Source organism: Scophthalmus maximus, chromosome 11, assembly GCF_022379125.1.
Source record: "Scophthalmus maximus strain ysfricsl-2021 chromosome 11, ASM2237912v1, whole genome shotgun sequence".
In the NCBI taxonomy this organism is placed as follows: Eukaryota; Metazoa; Chordata; class Actinopteri; order Pleuronectiformes; family Scophthalmidae; genus Scophthalmus; species Scophthalmus maximus.
Genome location: NC_061525.1, coordinates 8,405,001 through 8,431,181, shown reverse-complemented (window position 1 = coordinate 8,431,181; position 26,181 = coordinate 8,405,001). Strand labels below are relative to the sequence as shown.

The 26,181-nt window shown below is 45.5% G+C and overlaps 1 protein-coding gene across 1 annotated transcript in view; it reads right to left on the bottom strand.

Annotated features, from left to right (window-relative positions):
* Window positions 1-1,043: 1,043 nt before the first annotated feature.
* Window positions 1,044-26,181, bottom strand: part of LOC118299652 (protocadherin-16-like) — a 77,192-nt gene continuing 52,054 nt past the window's right edge. The window contains exons 3-21 of the mRNA XM_035623545.2: window positions 19,780-19,968; window positions 18,843-19,074; window positions 18,494-18,730; window positions 17,083-18,111; window positions 15,998-16,185; window positions 15,809-15,905; window positions 15,491-15,648; window positions 13,294-14,140; window positions 10,528-10,767; window positions 9,582-9,707; window positions 9,264-9,473; window positions 8,284-9,150; window positions 8,067-8,180; window positions 7,772-7,983; window positions 7,310-7,461; window positions 6,688-6,818; window positions 6,126-6,412; window positions 5,879-6,020; window positions 1,044-5,400 (exon numbers count right to left, since the gene is read on the bottom strand). Coding sequence (XP_035479438.2) covers window positions 2,801-5,400; window positions 5,879-6,020; window positions 6,126-6,412; window positions 6,688-6,818; window positions 7,310-7,461; window positions 7,772-7,983; window positions 8,067-8,180; window positions 8,284-9,150; window positions 9,264-9,473; window positions 9,582-9,707; window positions 10,528-10,767; window positions 13,294-14,140; window positions 15,491-15,648; window positions 15,809-15,905; window positions 15,998-16,185; window positions 17,083-18,111; window positions 18,494-18,730; window positions 18,843-19,074; window positions 19,780-19,968 — 8,058 coding nt within the window. The 3' untranslated portion in view covers window positions 1,044-2,800. The remainder of the gene's footprint in view (window positions 5,401-5,878; window positions 6,021-6,125; window positions 6,413-6,687; window positions 6,819-7,309; window positions 7,462-7,771; window positions 7,984-8,066; window positions 8,181-8,283; window positions 9,151-9,263; window positions 9,474-9,581; window positions 9,708-10,527; window positions 10,768-13,293; window positions 14,141-15,490; window positions 15,649-15,808; window positions 15,906-15,997; window positions 16,186-17,082; window positions 18,112-18,493; window positions 18,731-18,842; window positions 19,075-19,779; window positions 19,969-26,181) is intronic.

Genomic DNA, 26,181 nt, shown 5'->3' with positions numbered 1-26,181 from the left:
ATGCCTTAATAATAAAATATGAAGCTTAAAAGGATTAGCAATAACTTTTAAAAGATTCAAATAGCCCAATACTAAATCATATAGCCAAACAGATTTGCTGCGTGTTCTTACACGTTACATGAGGTGGAGAATGGGAATCAGTAGAAACAGCAAAATAAAAAATGACATATAAAGATAAGTGCAGGGACAGTAGAAGAGAAGAAATAATCATCAAATAATCATTGTGAGAATGTCACTTGCATAATCCCAGAGATTAACATCTGAGATCCGTCCTGGAGTTTTGTGTGGTCAGTATTACACAAGGAGTGAATCCTGAGCTGCAAAACAAACCGTGAAAGGGACTCTTTCAGGCCAAATATGAGATGGAGAGAAGTCTGGCTCCATGTTAATTGGAGCCGAATTGAGAATTTCACGTGATTCCCGTGTTTCCACTTGGTGCTATTTCAAAATCGTCTTCTTTTATCTCGATCTGCGCGGGAAAAGGTTGAGCAAGGCATTCGACAGAAGAACATGCGGCTTTTTTTAATGGTCGGTTTAAATGACTTGGTAATGGTATTGTGATTGTGTTACATCATATACACCTATCAAGTTCAAAATAACACTTAATGGCCATCATTAAATCCAATATTGTTCATTTGAGAAATGTTTTCTTAAGATTGGGACAATACTTGGCCTGAACTGGGCGGCTTGAGGCCCCACATTTGACCATTTATGCAATTGCCCCTGGGACAATAGGGAGTTTTGATGTTTATGCAAGGTATAAGCCTGAGGTAACAGGGTAGTGCTAGTGGCTTTAGCCGTATTTGGATTTGGATTCGCAGGACTGCGATGACAGTGAATACCTCCTGAAGGTGTCTTCCAAGGAAACTGGTGAAGTCCTGCACTTTAGCAAATGTCACTTTTATTTTGACAAAACCTTTTGGGATTTTTATTCCCACCTGTAATCCAAACGCGCTTATGAATGAGCTGTACAATAAAGCTGTTTTTCATTTTATTGCATTACCCTTACTGTCAGCTGAGAAAGAATTTGACAGAGGCGGCGATGTGTTCACGAGTACTTTAATCAGGCACTTTGCTCAAACACTTCTCGGGACAATCCTGGAATGACATGTGAGGACATTTGGAGGAATTTCTCTATGGCACCATTACACACACAAACGTGAAATGCGGATGGCAGGTAACACTGTTCAGTACACGAGAATACTAACAACATTCTATCAAATAGGTACTGCTCATGTAAATTTGGCCGTGATCAAAATAGCATCCTTGTTAATAATTTACCAAATCTCTCAGCTTCTGAGGTGTACCTGGATAATAAATAAAAAATACTGTCAAATGTTAGTGTAGCTTAACATATAATATTATCAAGAGTGTGAAAATGAAAAATACTTATAATAACTATTATAAGGAGAGAGGAATCCGCATTTAAGCAAAGGCAGCGCTCTAGGTAGTCATTAATGCAAATTAATTATCTTGTTTTGTAACGGAGGCAAAAAGTACAATTATGACCATGAATATATGTAGGGTGTGTGAATTATGGCTGAACACGTACATGACATGAATTTGTTCTAATTGACTAGGAAACATTCTCTGGTAGTCTTTGAACATTCATAACTATACACTTCTTCACGCCTTGTGTGACATTTGTTAATTCATATAGAATTCCTTATGCTGTTGAAAAGTGGGGATGGTCCAAAAAAACATTCATTACAGTTTGGAGTAAATCTATACAACAAATCTATGAAACTCAAAAAAGCTGCTGCAATTTTCAGCGTCAACATGGCACCGATTCAGAAGGTATGATTCAGAACGTTCTCTGGAATGATAAGGCTGCTGATAGAACGAACAATTTTACATGCACACTGTAGCAGCTCCATGTTCTGCCTCAAATGGAAATTATTTTCACGATTCAAAATGAAAAGCAGTAAGGCGCATAGTGAGAAATTAAAGGCAGGGAACCTGAAGAGCAGGATCATTGGATGTCGAGTTTCATCTTCCTTTTGCAGAAAACAAGGTGATGTGTGATGAGGACGAAGACATTTGTTCAATTCACATTCATGATCATCTTTTGATATGAGATCAAACGCTGGACCCAAGGGAAGTCTGATCACACAATACACTATTCGCACTGATGTTTCATTCGTTCAAGCAAGGATGCCTCTTCTATAAATATTTACAACAATCTGTTACAAAAATCCCAATTCATAAAGCATTAATGAAGACCTTCATTTAAAACCACAAGGTTAAGAATTACATGAGATAAAACAAACTTACAGTACAAACAGGTATACAGTACAAGCTACAAATATACAAATATAGAAATATATTCTGGGGTTTTGAGCAACCTCTTTTGACACTTTAATGCCATTTCTTGTCAGAAACCACATACAAGTATAAAAATATAGACAATGCTTTTGTACAAAATATTGACATCATGTATGAATCCCTATTCGAATGTGCAAATTAACACTGATCAACAGAAGAATAAGGAGTTTCTTTCACACACACACACACACACACACACAAACACACAAACACACACACACACACACACACACACACACAAAAGGCATGGTCTGTTTTGGCCTGTTAGTCATGTACTTCAGTTTTTTCTTTTCTTCCAGTAAGCACCACAACTTCAGCTATTTGGACTTATGTAAGTCCAAACAGTATGTGTACTTGTTCTCTTAAGACAGAGAATAGAGAAGAGATTGACTCGTTTCAAGTTGCAGCCCCTGTGGTCATACAGTAGAATAAGTCTGGGACAGCAATGAGTCAGGTTTAATTCACCGTTGAGGATTTAAATCCTCAGCTCCGCCTCCTCGATGTGTTCCAAATGGTGTTCCGTTGTGCTGATCATGGATGCGGAGGGTCCCTGCGAGACACTGAAGGGAGTGATGGCAGGAGAACGCGCTGCCAGCGGTGACAGAGAGGGGGAGAAACTTGGAGACATGGCAACTGAGGAGATTGATCCCTCGCCGCTGATGGGGGATCTTCGTAAAGAGGCCAAGTGTGGGAACGTCCTCCCTACGGCGGGCTTTGGAGGTACAGTTTTGGCCCCAGGGTGGGCCACGGAGGTTATGAGAGGCGGGGGGTCTATTCTCGACTCGGCCTTTGCTTTGTGATGAAATGACCTGCGGGACTGAGGAGGGGCCGTTTCATCCTTTAAACGTGCTATTTCGGTGAAAACATTAGCTAAGGGTTGGAACTGGGGACACCAGTTTAGCAGGTAGTCCCAGTTATAGCTGCCCCTCAGCTCCTCGTCACTGGCCACAATAGCTGTTAGGGAGGCATCCACTGCAGGCTTTCCACTCTCTGGAAAGGTATAGTCTTTAGGGTGGGAGATGCTGAGTCCTCGTCCCACACCCACATACCCTCCCCCCTCATCCCTGTAGACTGGCACCTGGCCAGCTAACAACGTGCTATTCAGACTGCCCAGCTTCTTTCCCTTGAACCAGTCTATGGAAGGCTCACAGGACACGTCTGATAGCTGATCTGCATCCTGTTGGATTCCAGAGTCCGGACCTCGGGCAGAGATGCGCTCCTGCATGGAGGAGGAGATACTTGACACCCGTGGATATTCATTAATCATTCTGATCTCATCATCCTCTGCTGCCTCCGCCTCCGCAGAGCCACGGCCACTGGAGTGGGAGGGATCCAGGGACCCACCACGGGTGTATGGACCCCCACCGCCAACATTTTGACCAGTCGTGTACCCAGGAAGGGCCTGGTGGTAAATCATTTCATTTGCTGTTATTTTGGTTTCCTCAAACTTATGCAGCATGGTGCCTGATGTTGTTTGAGTTCGCCCCTGTGCTTCTTGCTCCTTCTTCTTCTTCTGGCGTCTTAATTTGACAAAAAACAGTGCCACAGCAATTATTATTAGTATGACTATGGTCCCGAGCGAAACTGCAATGACGCTGATGAGCAGCATGTTCATGTCTGTGGTGAGACCAAAAGATGTGTGAGTCACATCTACAGTAACTTTAGCCACGGCTGTGCGTGACGCCTCCAGAGGGCTGTGAGCAGTCACGTCCAGTGTCATCAGACGCACCTCTCTCTTGGAGCGGCTCACATGTCTACTGTAGCTGTCCATCTTTAAGGAGACCGCTCCCGTTGATTTATTGACTTCAAAATATGGCGAACCGTCTGCGAGCGAGTAGAGAACAATGCCATCCACACCTCCGTCCTCATCTCTGGCTTGTACTTTGCCAATGATCTGACCTTTCTTCGCTCCCTCGGGCACATCGAACGAGAACTCTGAGGACGTGAAAACAGGATCATATTCATCCTCCCCCGTAACGTAGACCTGCACCGTCACACTGGCAGAATAATTGCCGGCATCCATGGCGACAGCCACAAAATCAAAGGAGGTTACCTTCTCAAAGTCAAAAGTGGAGCGAGTCCGCACTTCTCCTGAAGTTTGGTTGATGAGGAAAGCATCTTTTCCCTCTTTAGAGTTGTCCATCATGTAGTACCTCAACTGTCCAAACACACCTCTGTCATGGTCGATTGCATGCAGCATGGTGACTAGGGCATTCTGGGGCTGATTTTCTCTGATGCTAGCAGTTACTAGTTTGAGGGGAAAGAAGGGCCGGTTATCGTTGATGTCCTTCACGTCAACGCTGACTGGGGCCAAAGCATAGTGCCCTTGACCATCAGTAGCCTGAACAACAATCACATGCTTCAACTGTCTCTCACTGTCCAGGGGTCTCTGCAGCCTTAAGGCTCCGGTCCACTGGTCCATCTGGAAAAGTTCTGTCTCGTCCCCTGAGCTTATGAAGTACTGCACCTCTCCATTGGGAGCGGAGTCCGGATCTGTGGCCGATAGATGCAAGATCTCCGTCCCCGCCGCTGCACCTTCACTCAGTACCGCGCTGAACTCTGCTCGGCTGAAAGCTGGAGGGTTGTCATTGGCGTCTGAAACACTGATAAGGATAGGCACACTGGAGCTACGTTGAGGGATTCCTCGATCGGACACAACAACAGTCAGGTTATAACTTGGCACTGCCTCAAAGTCCAGCTCCTCCACCAGGATCAGGCTGCCCACTGTCTGGAAGCCCTGCCCCTCCAAGAAGCGCACACTGCTCTCAATCTGGAAGGCATTACCTGAGTTGCCACTGGCAATGGCAAAATCAAAACCACAGTTGTCCCGGGACAGATCTCCGTCTACGGCTTCTAAGATCAGAACAGTTGATCCAGGAAGCCCGTCTTCAGACACAGTGACTCTGTACTCTGACTGGTGGAAGATGGGGGTGTTGTCGTTGACATCGGACACTTGTACCTGGACAGTGGCAATGGATGAAAGGGGTGGAGTGCCCTGGTCCCGCGCCTCAATTACAACCAGGATGGACGGATTCTCAAAGTCAAACTCGGTTTTTTGGTTGATGAACAGAGTCCCTGTGTGGAAACAGAACATGGTTGTGAAAAGATATTAGTTATAAAAAATCAATCACGTGATTATCTTCGAAAAAACAATGGATGATTCAAATAAATAATCAAATTGCAATTACATTAATATGAAACACTGTGGCAGGTTTGAGCATGTTATGTTTAAAAGGGAATAAGACATTTCACTTGACAAAAGGAGACAGAAAAGCCATTGGCAAATAAAGAGTCCTCTTTTATAACACATTTATTTTAGATGCTATCTCAAGCAAAACATCTGAGGCAAATAACATGAAATCTGGCTTTCAATGACTTTTAATAAAGAAAATGATTAAATATTTTGCAATGACTTTTGCAACTATGTCCAAATCCCAAATGTGCATCTAAGTAGAGCTTTAAGGAATAACATTTTCTTTGAGGGGTAATTAAGGTGGAGCTCTGGTTAGAAAATGACTATAAAGAGCCATAAATGTGCACACAGTAATCTTACCGTTATTTGGGTCAATGTAGAAGACGCCCCTAGTTGATGACACTACTCTGTAGGTAATCTTCCCGTTCTCCCCGGAGTCACGGTCAGTGGCTGTTACTGTGATGACTGCACTGCCCGCAGGGAGGTGCTCTGATACAGTCACCTGATGATGGAAACACAACATAAATATATATCCAGATGGCTCACATATACTTTGAAATAATGTGTGCATGCCTGTGTGGCGACAGGTGTGTGAAGGGAGCAGCACCTGATACAAGTCTTGGGTAAAGGTGGGGGCGTTATCGTTCACATCATCCACCAGCACGGTGAGGTTGGCCTCGCTCTGATGTTTGGAGTCCGATGAGCGGATGGTCAGAGTGTACCACGTCTTTTCCTCGTAGTCCAGAGGGCCGGTTAGAGACACTCCTCCTCCGTAACGATGAATCCCAAACATGCCTTGGCTGTTTGTATCCAGGTGTAGTGTGTAAGAGAGGGCCGGCCCTGAGTCCACATCATTTCCTGTTACCTGGGTGATAACTGTGCCAATCAGAGTATCTGTATGTGTGTGATAATAAAGTGGGAAGGCAGGAGAAGAGGAGAAAATATTTAGGTTGCAAATGAAATGAAGCAGATATTTATTTTTTTGCTCTTTATTATAAAATGTCCTGTTCTGGAAAGCCTTGATCTAATAGACAGGAAATGAACAGAGCAACTTGGCAATAACTTGTTTCATAATAGGGTCAGACATTTCTCAGTGAGCTGCCAGGGCGGGTGATGTGAGGCTTTTGTGATAAGATCGCCGGACTAACTTCCCTGTGAAGCTGACTTACCCTCCGGCACATGGATCTCCCGCGGCAGAGGAATCATGGGGCTGTTGTCGTTGAGGTCGATGATGATCACAGTGAGAGTGGCCGAGCCAGCCAGCCGCGGGGTTCCCCGGTCTGTTGCCGTAACAACAAGCCTGGTGCCACAAAAATCACAGTGTCACTGTCTGAACTTATAGCTTTTATGAATAACATATGGTCGTGTGACGCTCCACCCCCCGCCTAGATCAGCCAGTTTGATTTAAGAATTGAGCAGTAGAAGATGCTTTTCTAAATGATACATAGGTCTCACTGTTTCCATTATTATGATTATGATAATGATTATGATGATTATTGTTGTTGTTGTTGATAATAATTATAATTATGTCAGTTTATGATTACAAAAGGGCTTCATTAACAGTGTAGTTAATACGGTCTCCTTGTAGCCGAAAAGTAGTAGCAAACATGGAAACATTGATCCGAAACAGAAAGTTGGTTTAAACGGATATGCTACCTAAAAAAATAAATACATATACATATACAATATAATATAATTAAAACAAGGGAAGTTATTTGTAAGGGACAATTGATAAAATTACAGTTACACACATTTAGCTGAGGGGAACCACATGAAAGAGAGCAAACTCACTTTGTTTGCGTCCAGATCTCTCTGTCCATTATAGCTGCAGTGGTGATGCTGCCCGTCAGTGGGTCTATCTTGAACAAGCCACTCATGGACGATGACCTGATGGAGTAGGTCACCTGACCATTTTGACCTTGGTCAAGGTCATCTGCCGCAACCTAAGGAAAACACCAACCCATTTTGGTAATGAAAATAGAGAAATATTTTTGCAACAGCTGTTTCAGTGTGTGATGAGCTACGGAGAAATATTGGACTTGGAAGTCGAGACTTCATAAAAGTGGGCTATATGGATCTGGCTCCATGACAAAAATGATTCTTTATATTCAGTGGGGACACTGAGAACACAGGCGAAAAGGAACAGGGTTGTTTCTCTACAGCACTGAAACTATGCAGATCTGTGAAGGTTGAGTGTTACTACTACTTTACACAGCCAAGCATAATAAACGTGTGTGGGACCGGCTACTGCACCTGGATAATGGGAAAATCGTAGCCCTGTGCCTCTCTGATGTAGGCTACGTAGTTCTGGAGTTGGAAGCGTGGCAAGTTGTCGTTGACGTCCTGCAGGATTAAGTTGACAGCCATGTAGGAGCTGGAGGACGCCGTCTCGGCTTTCACCACAATGCGGAGTTTCGGGGTCTCCTCAAAGTCTAGCCCTTCAGATTTCTGGACCCATATTTCACCTGTTTCACAGAAACAACAATGAGTCGCTGTAGATTTCTGAAACAAATCACTTCGCAGCGTATACTTCTATCTCCACACTTACCAGTAATAGTGTTAATTCCAAAAGACTGCATTCTGTTTCCACTGAAGATACTGTAGCTGATACCAGTCTGGGAGCCATCAGGGTACTGGGCCTGAGTCTGTGTTACCACTGTACCTTTAAAGTGAAAAACAAGCCGTTGCAACATTTGACGTCTACTTTCTTATATCAAAAAAAGGGTTAAAGAGAATGTATGTAGATTTGAGGATGTCATGCAAACCTTTAGCAGCGTTCTCTTGCAGACTGACATCTCGAGCTGTGCGAGAGAAGCGGATCCCCCTGTAACTCTGTTCCCTAATATAAATGATAACCACCCCGAGGGAAGATTGAGCCGGGTTGCCCTGGTCCATGGCCTGAACAATCAAAGTCCTTTGGCTTTGGGTCAGAATTTGCAGCTTCTCCGTGGCCTGGATGTCCCCGGTCAGCGAGTTGATGGTAAAGCCCCTCACAGGGTTGGCGAAACGATAAAAAACAGAGCCATTAGCCCCAAAGTCCTTGTCCTCCGCCCTCATGGTGGCCAGCACTCGCCGGCTAGACACACTGCTGGCAGAGATGTTCACAATAAGCGGGTCCAGAATGAAGAAGGGAACGTTGTCGTTCACATCTTGAATGTAGACGGTCACCTGAGCGGTGGAGTTGCGGGGGTTTGCCGGGGAGGAGTCAGTGGCACACACCTCAAAGGTGTAAGAGGCGGTTCTCTCTCTGTCCAGGGCAGCTGCTGTGATAATGCGGCCTGAGTTCTCATCTATGATGAACATGCTCTGGGAGCCGCGGCTGAGGAAGTACAGCACCTGACTGTTTGGGCCCTGGTCCAGGTCAATGGCTTTCACCTCCAGCACCAGTGAGCCAATGGGAACATCTTCAGAAACGTCCGCGGTGTAGCTGCCGCTCTGAAACTGGGGACTATGGTCGTTGATGTCGAGAACAGTGACCTCCACAGTGGCGGTGCTGCTGAGGGAAGGGTGGCCCTGGTCCTGAGCTGTGACTGTGAGCATGTACCTAGCCCTCTTCTCCCGATCCAGAGGCCTCAAAGTGGACAGCACACCTGACCGTCTGTCCAAGTGGAAGTCTCCAGATGGATCTCCAGCTGCAAGGAAACCAGTCGCAAATTTGGCTTACTGAGTTTGCAACATCCATAGCCCCGAGTCAAATGTATAACGCTCCAAGTTGAGCTGACGGTGCAACAAAACAAAATCTCACCTGTAATTCTGTAGTTTTTCTCCCCACTGTCTCCTGCATCAGGGTCTGTGGCTCTGAGGGTGAACAGAGGCGCTGCGTCCAGGTTTTCCGGCACCTCTATGCCATAGTAGAGGCGTCCAAAGACGGGGACGTTGTCATTCAAATCGAGCACTCTGATCCTCACTGTCGCTTTAGCATAGTTGGGTAAGAGGCCTCCATCCTTTGCATAAACTGCCAAAACAGCCAAAACAGTATTAATTGTGATTGTGATCTATACTATGCACCTCAAAGTAGCCATGTTCTTATCTGTCATAGGTTAGGGCAGGCGTAGGGCAGTACCTGTCACTGTGTAGTATTCCTGGAGCTCCCGGTCCAGCGACTTTGTGGTTGTGATGACACCTGTCGCTGGGTTGATGTGGAAACCTTCCTCTGAGATACCGCCATACGTCACCTGCCCATTGGACCCTACGGCAAAACACACACACAGTGATTGTAGTTAGTTAAAAATAATGGATTGCTTAATGAAACAAACAAAATGTTACCACAGCTTGAAAAGTTAATTCATAGGACCGGTAAATGACATGACAAGAACCAGCATTTGGACAGTATTTAGATTTCACGCGCTAATAGAGTGTATAGTTAATTGTTTGTTTTGTCATTAGTTTTGCCGCGTAAGCATTTGGCCGCGACGGCCCTCCCTCAGGTGTCTAAATGCCAGATTGCGTGCTAGCAGAAAGCAGTCTGGCAACCTCACCTGTTTACTCCACTAATTGCTTTTGGAGCAAAAGTTTATAATCCTCCTGTTTTATGCGCTTCTGACTAAGTCCAGGGGAATGCAGCCTTTCTGCAACCCCCTCCCCCATTCTCCTGTGCAGTCCTCAATAAAGAACAACTGCTAGTGTCTGTACCCTGAACACAGTACTTTCACATATGAGGGCTGAGAATAATAACAGCCATTATACTTAAGTGCTGCAGCGGCTCGATTAAGTATCATGATCTGTTGCGACAGAATCCACGCACACATACAGGAGGCGGGCCCAAAAATCTGAGACAACTCTGGTGAAATTTGGCGGATTTTTTTTTAGAGGCCTAGGTTCAATGTCACTACATGAATCGTATTTTTTTATTTCAACATGTAGAAAGAACCTGATTTAGTCATTTAAATGACATAAAAATGTAATAAGGTTATATGTGACTTCGAGGTCTAAAGCATAACCTTCCAGCAAAATTTGAACCTCGCCTTATTTTGAACTACCTAAAAGAATGCACATTGTATATGCCTCACCTTGGTCCAGATCTGAGGCGGATACCGTCAACACACTAGTTCCCGGAGGCTGGTTTTCAGAGATCTGGGCTTCGTACTGGCTCTCCTCAAACCAGGGTACCTCATCATTAACATCGATCACGTGGACACACAGCAGCTGGCTCGACGAGTGCCGGGGTATCCCGTGATCCTCAGCGATTATTGTGAGGTTAAAGACGTCTTGCTCCTCGCGGTCCAGGGGTTTGAAAATCGACAGAGAGCCTGCAGAGAGATGAATCAGACGGTGAAACGCGAGGAGAGATTTCCTGTGTGCGTGTAAGTGAGGTTGGGTGTACTTTATTACAGCCTTGTTTCCCAGAAGCAGTTACACACGACAACTACAGTATGAAAGCATGCTATCAAAAGCAATAAAACATACCACTTTCCACTGTTGTGTGTAGTAAAGTGATATTAAAAGCAAGTGTGAAAAGTTGCCGTGTGAGGGCCAAATCACAGCTAATCTCCTCCACACACAGAGCTTTGCCTACCTGAGTGCTACCACCACCACTGCTGTAACAGACCGATGGTCTGGCCACAGTTTACGAGAGTTTCCATTGGAGAATGCCGCAGTCATCAAGAAAGAAGCAGTAAACACACGCTCTAGACACGCAACAGCCAGGCCTGCCGTGCTCAGTAGAAATTAGGGGCACCCTTGCCTTTTCATTATCCTGCCCGAAGAGGGTAGAACTTGCATTGATTCAATTTCAATTTCATGCTTTAAAATGAGCTGCAACTGTTAAAGAAAGTTTGGGCCAGGCCTGTTTTGTTTTTAACTTTTCCTTTTTTTTTCGTGAGTGTTTGTGTTTTTAGCTTTGTATTTTGCTTGGATTGAGATAACTTGCCCCAAAGCTTATAATCTGGTAGGAGTTAAAGGCTGGAATATTTTCACCAAATTGAGTCCTCTGATCCTGCCCTATCCCTGGTCACCGATAACACATGGGCAGAGGGAAAAAAGTGTGGGAAACAGGGGCGAAGCTTTTATTTTGGATGTTTCCAATTCCCGCTTCTTAAGCCTATGTGGGGTTTGTGGCGCCAACACTTCGGACTGCAGTATACAGTAAGGGTTAGCTGAGGTTGACAACAAACACATCTTTCACGTCTTACTTATACTAAATCAACAATTTATGTGTTGATCCCCGAATGCATGGTGCAGTCTTTTGCAGCGAGGCAATTCCCCATAACACCGGTGTGAGCCCCCTTTGCTCCAAAAGTGAAATTAATGGCCTATACCTTCTGACAATGAGTGATGAGAATGAGTCTCACTCTGTGCCCTTATAGACTCCTAATAACAGCTTGATAGTTCACTCTATTGTGGTTTAACTGTGGTGCCAAAGTAATGAAAACAGAGTGGGGCAGAGATGGTCCCAGGTCTCTGGTCGCTGACCCCAAAACAGAAGCAAACCAGGTGCTCAGAGGATTAACTCTGTCATGATTCTTACAAATAACCAGTGTGCATGAAAACACTTCAAGGTGAGTGCACATACTGGGCCGTAGCCGAAGTGACATGCATGACAGAGCCTGAATGTTTCCAACCCCGAGCTGCTCCAGGGGGCACACTGGTTTGGCGACTTGAGGGGGGAGGCGGAGCCAAAGGCCGACACGTGTCTCAAACACCACAACAAAGCCCACAGGACCAAACAGCCCCGAGGTCAGTGCTGAGTAAGTGACAGAGTCTCATGCGAGCATGCAGACACACATGTGCATGCCTACACACACACACACACACACACACACACACACACACACACACACACACACACACACACACACACACACATAGAGACACACGTGCGTACACATAAACACGCGTAACTGATCCCTTCTCTAATGGTTCCCAGAAGCCGGGGCAGGAGGCTCTTTGGTCTTTCATGGGAATAGATCCACAATAACAGATGATGGGTTGTGTGTCCATGCGTGTGCTTGCACATGTATGTGTGTTTGTCCGTGTGTGTTTGAATATTTTGGCAGGCTGCTCCGTCTGTCTGGTCTCCAACTGAGAGAAATAAGTCATGAGAGGTGAAGCAAGAGTTGCTCTGCACTTAGAAGTAAGCAGAGTATAAGTGTTTGTGTGTGTTTATAGAGAGAGGGGGGGATGGGGGGGTGGAGGTGGTGGTGTTGGTGGGTGGGTCTGTAGAAGCACATTGGAATGCGAGTTCACATGCAATGTAGCGTAGAACTTAGAGGTGGCACAAGTGTTTTAAGACACACATGAAGATGCAGATTTTTCTTGTTGATTCAACTTAAAGTGTTACAACTTGAGCAAGGGATTAGAACGACACGGTAAAGTTTAAGTCGGGTGCTGGAAATAATCCGATACGAAACAAGCTAAACCTTTTCTGATTATAAACCCTAATTGTGGTCATCAAAAAATGTTGTTATCTGATGCTAACATACTTAATTCAAACAGTACATGTATGCTTCCCTCTGTCCCACAGCCACGTACGCGTCTACATTTCAAAATTAAACTCTGGACGTGTAAGAGATGCACCACAGAGTCAGATTGTCAGAAACAATATGGATCATTCTGTGAAAACCTGAATTATATATTTTATATTTGACAATATACTCTGTGTGCATTGCAATCACAATATTGTGGTTGGTACATTTTTGTTGCTGTGGTTAACAAAGCAAAAACAAATTGTTTCGCCATGAGTGAGACGGAAGCTGGTAACTACAGGTAAGTCAGTTGTGCAAAAACACAAAAAACACCACACCGACCTCTACACTCTCACACTGGCCCAGACTTACCTGTGTTAGGGTTGAGGCTGAATGTTCCTCCTGTGTTGCCTGACTGGATGCTGTAGGTCACTCTACCGTTCTCCCCTTGGTCCGCGTCTCTGGCCATGACATACAACGCCACAAAGCCCACCGGCTGGTCTTCCATCACGCTGACAGCTGTCGGCGAGCTGAACACCGGTGGATTGTCGTTCTCATCGGTTACGTACACCCTCACCGTGACACTACCCCAGCGCCTCTGGCTGACATCAAGGGCAGAGTCGGTTGCCTTTACAACGAGGATGAGGTTGGAGGTGACCTCATGGTCAAGCTCCTGGCCCAAGGAGAGAACCCCTGAAGTCGGGTCGAGGTTTAGTAGGCCAGGGGTGTTTGGCCACTGGTGGAGAACCGAGTACCTCACCTCGCTGTTGGGCCCACTGCCATCCTTGTCTATTGCTTGAAAAGTATAGATAGAGGAGCCGGGCTCCATACTCTCAGAGATGACGATGGTGACGGGGTCCTCGGGGAACTGAGGGGTGTGGTCATTGCTGTCCTCCACATCAATGCCCAGGTGGACCAGGGTGCTGCTGGGAGGGGCCTGAGAGAAGTCATCCACTTCGATCTGCAGGGTGTAGTGTGCGTCTCGCTCATAGTCAAGGGCGCGAGCCAGATACACGTCCCCAGTAAGACGGTCTAACACGAATGTTCCATCTCGGTCGGTGCCCCCAACCACTGTGTAGGTCACCTCCCCTTCCTCTGGGGTTTCTCGGTCACGGAGGCGGACTGAGCCAATGACAGAGCCAGGCTTGGTTTCCTCCACAGAGTTGAAAGATATGGACAGCGAATTGGTCTTAGAAGTAGGTCTGTTAATGCTGAGAACCTGCAGTGGAGAAAAACACAATGTATGTGTATTTGAGGACAAACAAAGGTGTCTGTGGATCCAATGCTTTATACAATTTTCAAAACAGAGACAGAAAATATTTCATGGATTTTAGGGCAAAGCAAAACCAGGTTTCGTTCCCTCCTCCCCCTTGTTCTGTATGTGTTCACTGGGAATAAATGGAGCCAGTTACAAGAGGTTTTTATAGACTTGAATAACACGCTTGCTAACATTAATCACACTTAATCTGATACTTATATCACTGCCAAGAAAAAGGAAAGATGGTAAAAGTAACACAATCGGTGGGGGAATGTGGTGACAGGGGTTGAATTGGGCCCTGGGTTGAATTCCCGTTCGGCATATGACTTTACACTTTACACGTTCAAGTGTCTTCAAAGACTACAACATTAATTCTTTTCTCTCCTTGAAAAGCACGAAGACACAGCACATTGTTTTAATAAAAAAAAAATCCTGAGATGGAGAGAATTTAAGCAGCCGTAGAAAAAGGGAGGCGGAGATGGAGACGCTTGCATTGCATCCTACAGCTCAGTTCCCACATTTAGTATAGGCACTCGATAAAAACACTTGTGTATTTATGTTTGTTGTGAAATCTTACATGACACGCTGTAAATTGGTTCCACATTAGATGGAAAGGGAGTGTTCCAGAAATAAATTGGTGTAGTCCCATCCTATCATTGATGGATTTAATGAATCAGTTGGAAAAGATGATTGAAGGAAATTACAGAAAATGCGTCAGTGGGCAAGAACAACATTGCACTGTTTAATCCAATTAACAAATAATTATGATTTTCTATTTTTCTTTTTTTTCCCCTGGAAGGAAGGAAGACTGAACTGGCACTTACTGGAGCTGTTTCTATGGTAACTCTGTTTCCTGGAACCTATAAATCTATATTCCTTCCAGGGTTCTTCCACCGAGTCCATTTTCTGGTGTTTATTAAATATTAACCAAATTTCCTCCAATGCTACATAAGTGTACAGCCCTGCTGTTCTTTGCAAAATGGCTACTGTATAAAAAAGTGTTGAAGTCAGTGAACACGACCTTGATCAGAGCAGTCTACAGCTGGCCCTCATCACACGCCAGCTGGGAGTATTTGATTCAGAACCACTTTTTCCATTTCAGATAGAAATTTCCCTTTTGAAAACTCACAGGGGACGAAAAGGGAGGAGGATGGGAGGGGAGCTTGTCAGAAGTGAGGCTGATATGAGTCTGCATCTATGGTCTGAGGGGCCCAGAGACATGGATCCTCTCGGCCCCCTGTCTATTCTTTGATATTAAATAAGTGAGTAGTGAGGGTGTTTGTGCTGGCCGGGCTCCAATGGAAGTCTGACCTGAACGGTGAGGGAGCAGGAGGTGCTGCGAGGGGGCAGTCCTCTGTCAGTGGCTGTCACCGTCAGGGTGTACTCGGCTCGCTCCGAGTGGCTCAGAGGAGATGAGGAACGCAGCTCGCCGGTGTTTGGGTTCAAGGAGAAACGCTCAGCCCTCGGACCTGCAGAGAGACACAGATTCCACACCTTCACTGTAGATGATGTGTGTGTGTGTGTGTGTGTGTGTGTGTGTGAGAGCTCATTTACATACATATAATCCATCTTTCAATAATCATTTTGATCACAGATTAAGACTCTCTTTACTTCCTGCAGGTACCGTACCTGACAAAGAGTAGAACACTGTGCCATTCTCTCCTTCATCGGGGTCTTTGGCTTGCAACGTGCCCAGTAAAACCCCAGACGACTGACCTTCTGTCACCTACGGGTTAAAAACCAAAATGGATGTCACTCAGGTGATGAAAGTCATTTAACTTTCAGTATGTCTGTTTTTTTCTGGTCCCTTTGCATCACCTGTATGATGAGATGTTTCCCCGACTGGCTGTGGGTAAACGTGGGGTCATTGTCGTTATCGTCCAGGACCGTGATGAAGGCTGTGCCAGTGGCGCTGCGAGGGGGCGAACCTCCGTCTTGTACCACCACCACCAGCTGGTAGCTGGACTGCTGCTCTCTGTCCAGAGTCGTCCTTGTACTGATCTCACCTGGGGAGAGAAGGAGGCGGATGAGAGGAATTTCATGCCGAGGCACTGGTCCAGAGCACTGGAATAATGATGAGAGACTTATGAGCCAGCAGGCTTTGATCAATGACACACAAGTAGCAGACATGCACAGCGTGCAGATGTCCTTGCACATGTGTGCGCGCACTCTCCCACACACACACACACACACACACACACACACACACACACCCACAAACACACACACAAAGAGAGGAATTCTGGAAGGTTGGCAGACACCGCGGAGACTCACAACTCGTCCAGGAACTGATCACAAATCAGAGTCTGGGTCTCCACCCACAGACGAACAGGCTCAGCAGGGCAATTAGAGCCCAGCAGGAAGCTCAGTGCTGCTGTCACCATCATCTGACTAATTTATGACAATGGGGAAGGGGCAACTGCCGTCTCTCATCTTTTAGAGATGACTCAGTGAGTTGACTAAACACGGATTACATTTACATATCATTTCAATTTTCAGTGACAAAGAGTCAATATGTTTTGTACCAAATCCTGATCGTTTTCTCTCAGTTCAGTTCAGTTTAAGGTCAATCTGCATGAGAACACAATTGATTTAATACCAGTTACGTTGCATAATTTTGAGTTAGACAGAGTCCAATACTTTTGAAAAGGCAGATATTCCCCATAATCCTGGAGGACATCCAAAATTCAACCGATAACATTACAAGTGCTGCCTTTCTCTTCCTGTTCTCCTCTGCTCCTCTGTCAACAGCCACTTTATAACGGCAGGACACCACAGTCTGCTTTTCTTTTTTTTACATTTTCGTTGGTTGCCTAATGAAGCAAACCTCAACAATCCACATCGATATTTCAACACCGCAATAAACCAGCTGAGACAGCAAAGACATAACATTTTCAATTAACCTGTGTGGGAGTTTATTTGGAAGTGGCGGTCAGCGTGCAGGAAGCGGTAGCCGAGGCGTCCGTTGGGACCACTGTCTCGGTCTGTGGCAGACGCGTGACCAAAGCCCGTGCCTGCAGGCAGGTTTTCTCTCACAGCCATGAAGACCCTCTCCTGTGTGAGTCGGGGAGAGTTGTCATTCTCATCGGTCACCGATATCCGCACTGTGGCACTGCCCGTCTTCTTCAACTGTCCGTGACCTGCACTTGCCAGCACTGTGAGGAGATACATGTCCTTGACTTCTCTGTCCAGGGCACTCTTCACAAACAGCCAGCCGCTGTCCGCAGCAATGCCGAACCCTGCAGCATCTCCGTCTGGACGCAGGTGATACGCGAGGGGACTGAAGTGACCTGAGCCAGGGGCCTCTCTGTTCAGGGCTCTCACTTGCAGGAAGCGTGTGTTTATCGGGGTACCTTCCTTTAATTCAACACGGTAGGTGAGGGTATCGAACACCGGTCCCTGGTCATTTTCCGCCTGGACATGAACCACAAGCACGAAGGAGGCGCTAAGCTGGGGAACCCCGTTATCCTTGCCAATCACCTGGAGGTCATAGCGGGGGCTATTTTCATAGTTGAGGCTCCCGACCAATCGGATGTCTCCACTGCTGCGTTCTATGCTGAAGGTCCTCTGGATTCCACTTGGCGAAGAAAGGTCAAAGGTGAGGTGTCCATTGACTCCGGAGTCTCTGTCCTCGGCTTGGACCCGATACACCACTGTGCCCATTTCTGTGTGCTCCGGCAGCAGCAGGGACTCGGACGACGAGGGCAGAAAAACGGGCGGGTTATCGTTGACGTCCGCGATGGTAATGTGGACGCGGGTCTGGCCGAAGGCAGGGGGGTTTCCGCTGCGGGCCTGTACCTCTAAATCAAGAGCTGACTGGGCTTCATGATCCAGGGGCAGACTTGTCCTTAGGGCCCCAGTGTCAGGGTCCACCGTGAAGTGACCCGCCGGGTCCCCCGAGCTGATGGTGTAGGAGATCTCTCTGGAAGTGCCTGAAAAGACAGCAAGATGACAAAAACCAGAGATGTGTCACCACAGCCCAGGAAGGAGGCTGCACTTAAAGCAGCAAAGTAAGAGTACACTCCACAGATGTAATTTTTCAATTTTCCCGACTGTTATAGCTCTTAAAATTCGGGAAAATTATTATATAAACAGAAATGGAATTTTTGATTGATTTGTCATTTCAGAGTTAGGTGTGTATAGTGGCTCGACGCCTATTTGTACAAGTGGTACGGGAGGCCGAGGAGAAACTCTTTTCAGTGTGATCAAGTGTGACTGATGAATGTGAAAACGTTCATTGTGGGCTGAGAGACTCATATCTGCTGAGTGAGTGAGTGAGACGAAGAAGAGCGATCGTGTGTCTTCAGTCCCCACCTGTCTTACTGCTGGCCTGAACAATGCCCACGACTGTTCCGCGCAGGACGTCCTCTGACACAGTGAAGTAGTACTGAGTCTGTTCAAACACAGGTGGCGCCACCAGCCCCGCCACCACACTGATGTTGACTCTGGCATTGACGAGGGCGACCAGACCGCCACCGTCCTGAGCAGAGATCACCATGGGAATGACAGTGTTGGCCTTCCCGTAGACAGACCTGGACAGGGAAATCACACCTGCAGAAAGGGTTCAAACAAACATTGTTACAAATTGAGGGTGAAACAAAATCAATAATTGAAATCTTTCCAAAAAAAAATTAAAAATACATTGAAGTGTACTCGTGCCAACCTGTGTCTTTGTTGAGTGTAAAGTACGGAGAGGCCCCTCCAGGCGCCGTCTTGTACGTAATTCTTCCATTCTCGCCTGAGTCTGAGTCATAGGCCGTCACTCTGACAACAGATGTCCCCGGGGCGCTCTGCGTGCTCAAACTAACGGCATAGCTGACCGGGTAGAACGCGGGTTTGTTATCATTGATGTCGACCAGGTCCACCTTCACATAGGCTACTGAACTCAGTCCACCCTGCAGAGGAAACAAAAAGCCCTTTTGTTACACTTCCACTGTAAATCACGAGCAGAAAAAACACACACACCTGAAAGCAGGATTTAGGCCACATTAATGGCGCTAGTAAAAACCAGCGGTAAACTCCTGTTAAATTGTCGATGTATAGCATACCCTCTAAAATACAGTCCCAGCAGGTCCGCGGAGGGAATACAGATTGATAGTTTCCCTCGGGAAAGAGCAATATGTCATGACCCGTGGAGGGGCGAGAGGACTCGCCTCAAGGCAAACAATCTGTTTCATAGGCCGTTCATTTGCAGAAAATACAGTGCAGGCTTTTCATTTGGACCAGGTGGGAAAAAGTGAGGGAGGCGGCAGCCCAACTTGTTAAAATATTACTGCCTGACAGTTGAAGCATTTCTCCATCTGATTGCTTTAACATGACCACAGTCATTTTATTTCATTCTTTAACCTTTTTTATTTTTTAAGTATTATCTGGCATAAAGAGGACAGGATGCTATACTAACTTTTGAGCAAGCCTGCTGCCACTGAGAGCCGTTCAAGCTTTAATTTTTTTACATGGCTGCTCAAATCAAAGTTTTTCTGCACAGTTGGCAATGTCTCTGCTCTCTTGTCAGAATGAAAAGCGAGGCTGCTGTTTTTATAGGATTACTCTGTGGCTCAATAGATTCATATTAAGCATGATTTGAAAATGTGGTGGCTCACCCCATCCACTGCAGTAACAGTAAAGTCGAAACTGGCCGGCCCTTGATCTCTGTCCAGGAAAGCACTAGTGCAGATCTGGCCAGTCTCCTTGCCAATGGTGAACTGAGAGGGAGCGGCGCTGTTAATGCCAGAGCCAAGGGAGTAGGTAATGGAGCCAAAGGACCCGCCGTCTGCATCTGTCGCGGTCACCTGGAGAGAAGAAACAATGATATTGGTTAGACATTCAAACATTGTGCATTGAAATGAAGATTTATCAAGTTGGAATGGATAAACTCAGCATTTTCCACATTCATTAATACCCATTACTATAAAGCCACAGAAGATCAAATTTAAATTCTTTTTGAGGGATGTGAGACTAATGGCCGTCCACAAACTGAAACAAGAGCACCATACCAGGTGCCCTGGGAAAGCATCTTTGGACTTATTCTTTGTTGTTTATCTGAGCCAGATCATGAGCCAAACAGGCCCTTTGGCAGAAAGGGGCTCCGAGAGAATGAAAGGGGGTTGGCGGGAAGGAGGATGACTTCTGCAGGCTCTGGGAGGGCTGCCAGCAGGGAAAATTGCCTGCTTCAGGAGTGGCGTCTGTCTGCATAGGACAGTGACAGGGACGGCTGGGGATCAGTGGGATACCACACAGTATGCTTCAGTGCAGCGCATTATACCCTAATGTAATGTCCCGCTTGCGGTCTGGTTTTAATAACACCGCACATCGACAGAGGCCTGGAACTGGAGCCATAAAAGCAGTTCACAAGCCGTCAGCCAGGGTGCCGACTCAATTACTACAGGATCTCCCAAGACAGCGCAAGGCAAACAGACCAATCACGTCGGGCCCCTATAGGTGCCAGCAGTATAATTGTTTGCAAGTGTTGGGTCCGGATCGCAGTTTGCGAGAGATTACGGTCGGATTAAAAACCTCACAAGCTGATTAGGATTCTCCTTCCTCCCATCTTTAATGAATGGATCTTTTTAGGAAAACGAATCAGTGAAAAATTGAAGCTCAAATAATTCGCTTGTGCTCCAGCACTCAGCAGCAGGGAGCCTCCTCCGCGTAATCATCAGTGTCATCAGGAACATTGCCAAGAAAAATAAGGCACGCCATGCTTATCATCAAAAGTCGGCTTTCTGATGGCGTTGGTATGAGTGTGAGGGGATGGAAATCATTCATTCGAGGTGATGAAGGTTTGGCCGTGGTAATTCAGGCTCCAAGTCTTTCCTGAGCAGATGGCAGACGGGGGACTCAGTAGAGAGCATGCCCCACAGTCCCGACTCTAACTCCTAACAGAGGGTGAGTGGTGCGTAGGAGTGGGGGAGTAGTAGAGCTGGCAGAGATGTGGGCCAAAGAGAAGAATAATAAACCACATGAGGAAAGGGGAAACCAAGAGCAATACAAGAAAGCTACTCCATCTTTTAATGTGCGAAGGCTGCAGTTTACTGCAATATTTTATCATTTTGCAGGGGGACAAGTTATTTATAACCGCCCCGCAGCGTTAGGTGCTTGTTTTCTTCACTGTTGTTTGATGGGTGTAGGCTGGAGGTTAAGTTGAAGGAGCATTTAAGCATTAATACCTGGGTTCAAAAAATAAAAAAAGCTTGAAAAAGCCAGCAGATGTGCTGCAAAAATTTCCTAACAGATCTGTAAGAAAATATTTCCTCTCTTGTGACAGATCCATTTTTGGCACTGAATGTAGAGGTCATTTGAAGAGGCTCCATGTTGCTTTTCCGCTATAGCCTCAACCATCCATAAAAACTTCATTCTTTTTTTTTACAAAGCCCAATCACATACAGTACATAAAAGAAGTCACATGTAGAAAGTCGACATTTATATATCCAGTATGAAAACTGGATAGGGGCCTAAAGAGAAGAGAAAAAGAAAATGAAAGTTACATTTGGTGGGGTGGGGGTTGGACCCCTTTTACTCAATGATTCTAAAATGATAGACACGTAAAACACATGTTCAGACCGAACACACAGTCCGCATTGAACAAGTGGGAAGTTTCCTGTGAGTTCAAAAGGCTTTAACATAAGCTTAGTGCATTGGCATTGTGTGTGCTACAGAGATACTGAGCTTTTCTATGACGAGCAAGTTCGTCAGAGAACAAGTTCATGCCATGAAATTAATTTACACGAGGAGGATCCACTGCTTCAATGATAACAATTCTCCCAATAGTACAAGTACGGTTTGAAAACCTGAGAACGATATATATTCCATGAGTTAAGTGACTTTTTTTTGGGGGGGGGGGTGTTTTCTGTAAGATAATAAACCACACAATCACATTTTCATGAATCCTAACCACCGTGGAGTTGAATGCCTGAAGCAATCAGTCTATTTTGGAATCTGCAGAGACTGCGATTTCACTTCCACTCACACTCATTGGTTAATAGCAGCATATCAATGTCATCTTACTGGAATGGAGAGGCTCCTGTGTCCAGGAGATAATCATGATTTGCCAGCCACCCATACGAGGCCATATGCAAATGAAAAACGAGCAGGACAATTAGCCAGACCACAAACCATGAACCCTGAGAAAGAGGACAGCCGATCATAATGTGGCCCCTGGCAACAGCGTTTCTGCCTGTAAAAGTCTGATAGAAAAGATTAGGATAAATCAACAACACACTGAGGGTCAAATGTCTGAAATAAAGATTGAACCTTGTTTGGTTTCAGTTACAATGTCACAGCAAGGAGTCCATCATCATCCATTTCAGTATGTAAACTCAGTTTCAGTTTCAAATGTTCTCCGTCTAATCTTCTTTCTATTAATATATTATGAACTCATGTGGTGATAAATAAATTAAAAAAGGGGAATATCTGTAACTAGAAAGGTAATTTAAAATGTGCCAGTCACAAGTAGGAAACCTCTGCCCTGCAGGAGGGGAGAACAAATACCATTCAGCACTTTGTTGTACTCATTTGACAAGGATATGAAAGGGGCCTCTCTTTCGGTTTCCCTCCCACTTGTGACTCTTTCCACTGCGACGTATAGGTATTACGCAAGCTGTATTTTTATTGGATTAAAAGTTCAAAAGCTGGAGTGATCTTAGATCATCAGCAGCAGCCAGCAGTATTCTCCCTACACTCCGTGTTTTGAGTGAGGCATGATGAGAGCTGTCTTATCAGCAGGGGAAAGGCAACGTTTGGCCGAGTCCTTAGTAAAACAAGCTGGGAGAATCCAACGATAACTGGGCCGGTCTGTGGTTCTCCCATCAGATTCCAGGAGCCTTCCAGGGAGAACGTCCAATCAAGAGAACAGGATTCACAGGAAAAGGACATGCCTTTATGTATGTTTACGTATGATATGTTCAAATAGAATGATGATCCAGAGGATTTTGGATGCTCCAAAGTGTTCTGGCCCATCTAATATCCCCACTCTGTGGTCGGAGGGAGAGCCAGGCCTGGAAAAGAACAAGCCCAGGACTTGTGTGGTTTCTATTTTTAGAGTTGAATTTTAGACAATTCTCGTATAAGATTTACCAGCGTAGCCTTCCAGGTCTTGTTCTTAACTTTTTGTGTGGATAATGTATGTCAGAGTGACCTTATTTGCCCAAGCTCCCCATCTTTATTGTGCAGCTTTGCAAAAAGGCTCCGTGGAACTAGATCTAGTGCAAAATCCTATGAGTAAATGAATGATGTAGAGGCGAAACCACGGAGGCCAACAAGGGGTGAAATGAAGGCAGTGTAGTTTTTAATCACACTCCCCGTACTTCAGAGTGCCCAGTCAAACAAATCAGTCTCACGTATAGTCCTCAGTGAAACCAGCCAATCGGGACTACACCGCTGCCAATCTAAATAGGCCACAAATGACGGAGTGCTCATGTAAATGTTTGCCAACAGGGAAATTATCACGCACATCAATCAAACTTTTTTTCATGCACACGTCCGTATGAGTGCACCTTAGATGCGTAAGCAAAGACATAAAATGTACAAACAATGGGAATATAGTCCTTGCACACGCCTGTGGAGCTAAAAGAGCGAGACCAAGTTAATTCTGCACTTCGATTGCGCCGAAATCTCGATCTTTGTATTCACCAGGAACTCTGCAAGAACAAACAAGCCAAGCACAGATGCGTATGCAGCAGCAGTGTCTGCTGTGCCCAAATTAAACTCTGCAACTTTGTGGCGGAAAGAAAAGGCCAGAAAATATTGGATGTAATTTGTGAATCTTCTCGGCTCAAAATTATGACTGAGCCTATTTCTATCTTACTTGGGGAGTGCTCCAACTCAGGGCACCACATGCGACACACTGGCCAGGCAACGGTAAGGGGTTAGGTTACAGAGATCAGTGTGGATGTTGAACATGGACAAGTTTCCATCCCTCGTGATCGAGCATGAAGAGAACCTTGTTTATTGAACAGCGAAGACTTATTAAAAGGTGAGAGGTGCGAATACTACTATTTATGATATGAGTAGCTTAAACTGCAGTAATGCCAAAGTTTATGTCAATCTGTTCGCAGATTTACAGCCATATGAGGTCCAGTCACAAGCCGCCTCTCCAAAAGTGGAAACTTCCCAGATTTTCTTCAATAAAACCAAAATAATAAATACAAAAACATAACTTTCACAACAGTTTCACAGACTCGGCCAATTAAGCCTGTAATGGCAGGACGTCCGCATAAGTGATTAGATGCAGCATGTGACAGGAAGTTTGATTGACACGGAGATCATTAAAAGACGGTAAAGTCAAAGAGGAAAGCGTAGGCTCAAAGAAATGAAACGAGGAGGCGAGTTGCAGAAATCTGGACTGAGAACTGCTTTGAGCTTTCACAGCTGGTGTGAAGCCGCGCACACACTCCTCTCCCTCCATTGTCCTGGCAACACTTCTAAGGAAAGCGGACATGAGGAGAGTGAGGCGGAGGCCTCCTAAAGGCCTCTTTCACTAGTTTGCTGAAGTAGCAAATAGGCAGGTCAGAGAGTTTGTGACATGTCCGCCACCACAGCTAAAGACCCAGGCCACACTGTGCCCCGGTGGAAGGAAGAAGCCCACGCGCTGCTGACAAATATATCAGACCTCCAAACATTTTTCTTGATGGGCAGTATTGTTTGGATCCTGACCAAACATGTGTGAAGGATTTTGGTGGTTACTCGGCAGACAAAAAGCCGAAATCTCCACTGCATAGTTTAAGGCATGTGTAAGATCTACAAAACGGTGCCCCGTGAAGTCCGACTGCGGGTGCGATAAAAGTTGAGAAAATACCAATGTATGCCCCAGCTAAAGCAGAATGAAAGATGTTCAGACATCATCCGCGCTATTTTCCTATGCTCCTACATACAGTAGGTCTACATTGGAATGCTAAAGCACATACAATGGTCTCCCTGAGGCATTATTACCTCGCCACAGTAAAAGATCAGGCTATGCTACACAATGCTGCGCCGTCTAAGGAACACTCGAACAAGGTTTTGAGATTTCTTTGGTAGAAAGTTAAGTTTTGTTATGCGGTGTATTGCCATGATTTCAGTTCTCCCATGCAAAGGAGAAGTGGCTACTTGCATTGCAAATTGACACTGGAGGTGAAAGGAAGTTGAGGCTCTTTAAGAGAAGGTTCAAATTAAAGGTTTGTGGCTCTAGGGAGAGACTGCTAGTTACTTCTTATCTACTTTATGACAAACAGTTTGATGGATTGTGATATCTCTTGTCTACAAATTGAAATGTTGGCTTAATGGTGATGTGGTAGGTAAGGTGGCTCCTCAAAAACATTGAGATTCACGAGCGGACCATTAAAATGCACAGTGATTTCAATGGCAATCAAATTCCAACCGTTTCCCATACACCTTATCTTGTGCCAGTGTTGGAAAAAAAGACCTGCAGGGATGCAGCTATAATAAAACACCGGCAGCACCATGCCATGAACCCTCCAAATTCGGGAAAATAATGCCTTTGGTTGGCGGCAAATCTTTGTGTGTGGCCTGCCAAATATATTCTATTCACAGGAAACACAGTACAGCAATTCAGGCATGGCTCCTCTAAATGAAAATTTTGCATCAGGTCTCCATTACAATTTGCATAATTTCTGTTGTAAAAGTACCCTCAACAAACATTACACGGGCATCGCCGCAGCCACACATTCTCCATGATTACAGAACAAACATGTTATGTACAGCTGTATTCATTATTAGCTATTCAAATTCACAAAGCCCCCTTCGGTATCCCTGCATGACTTCACATGGGCAATCTATTCCAGATTTGTCAAGTAATTTCTGTGTCCAGATGTCCATTAAAATACATCTGCTGTATTGGGGTATCCCCGTGAAACACCATATAAATGTCAAGGTCAGTAACCATCTTAATCACACAGATTTTTTACATAAATACACATTCATGTGCCAGTTGCCAAATCATGTCATCAAGAACTGTCCTTTCACTATGGAAACGCGTTCCAACTGTCCCTGCGCGGCTAATGGTTTGA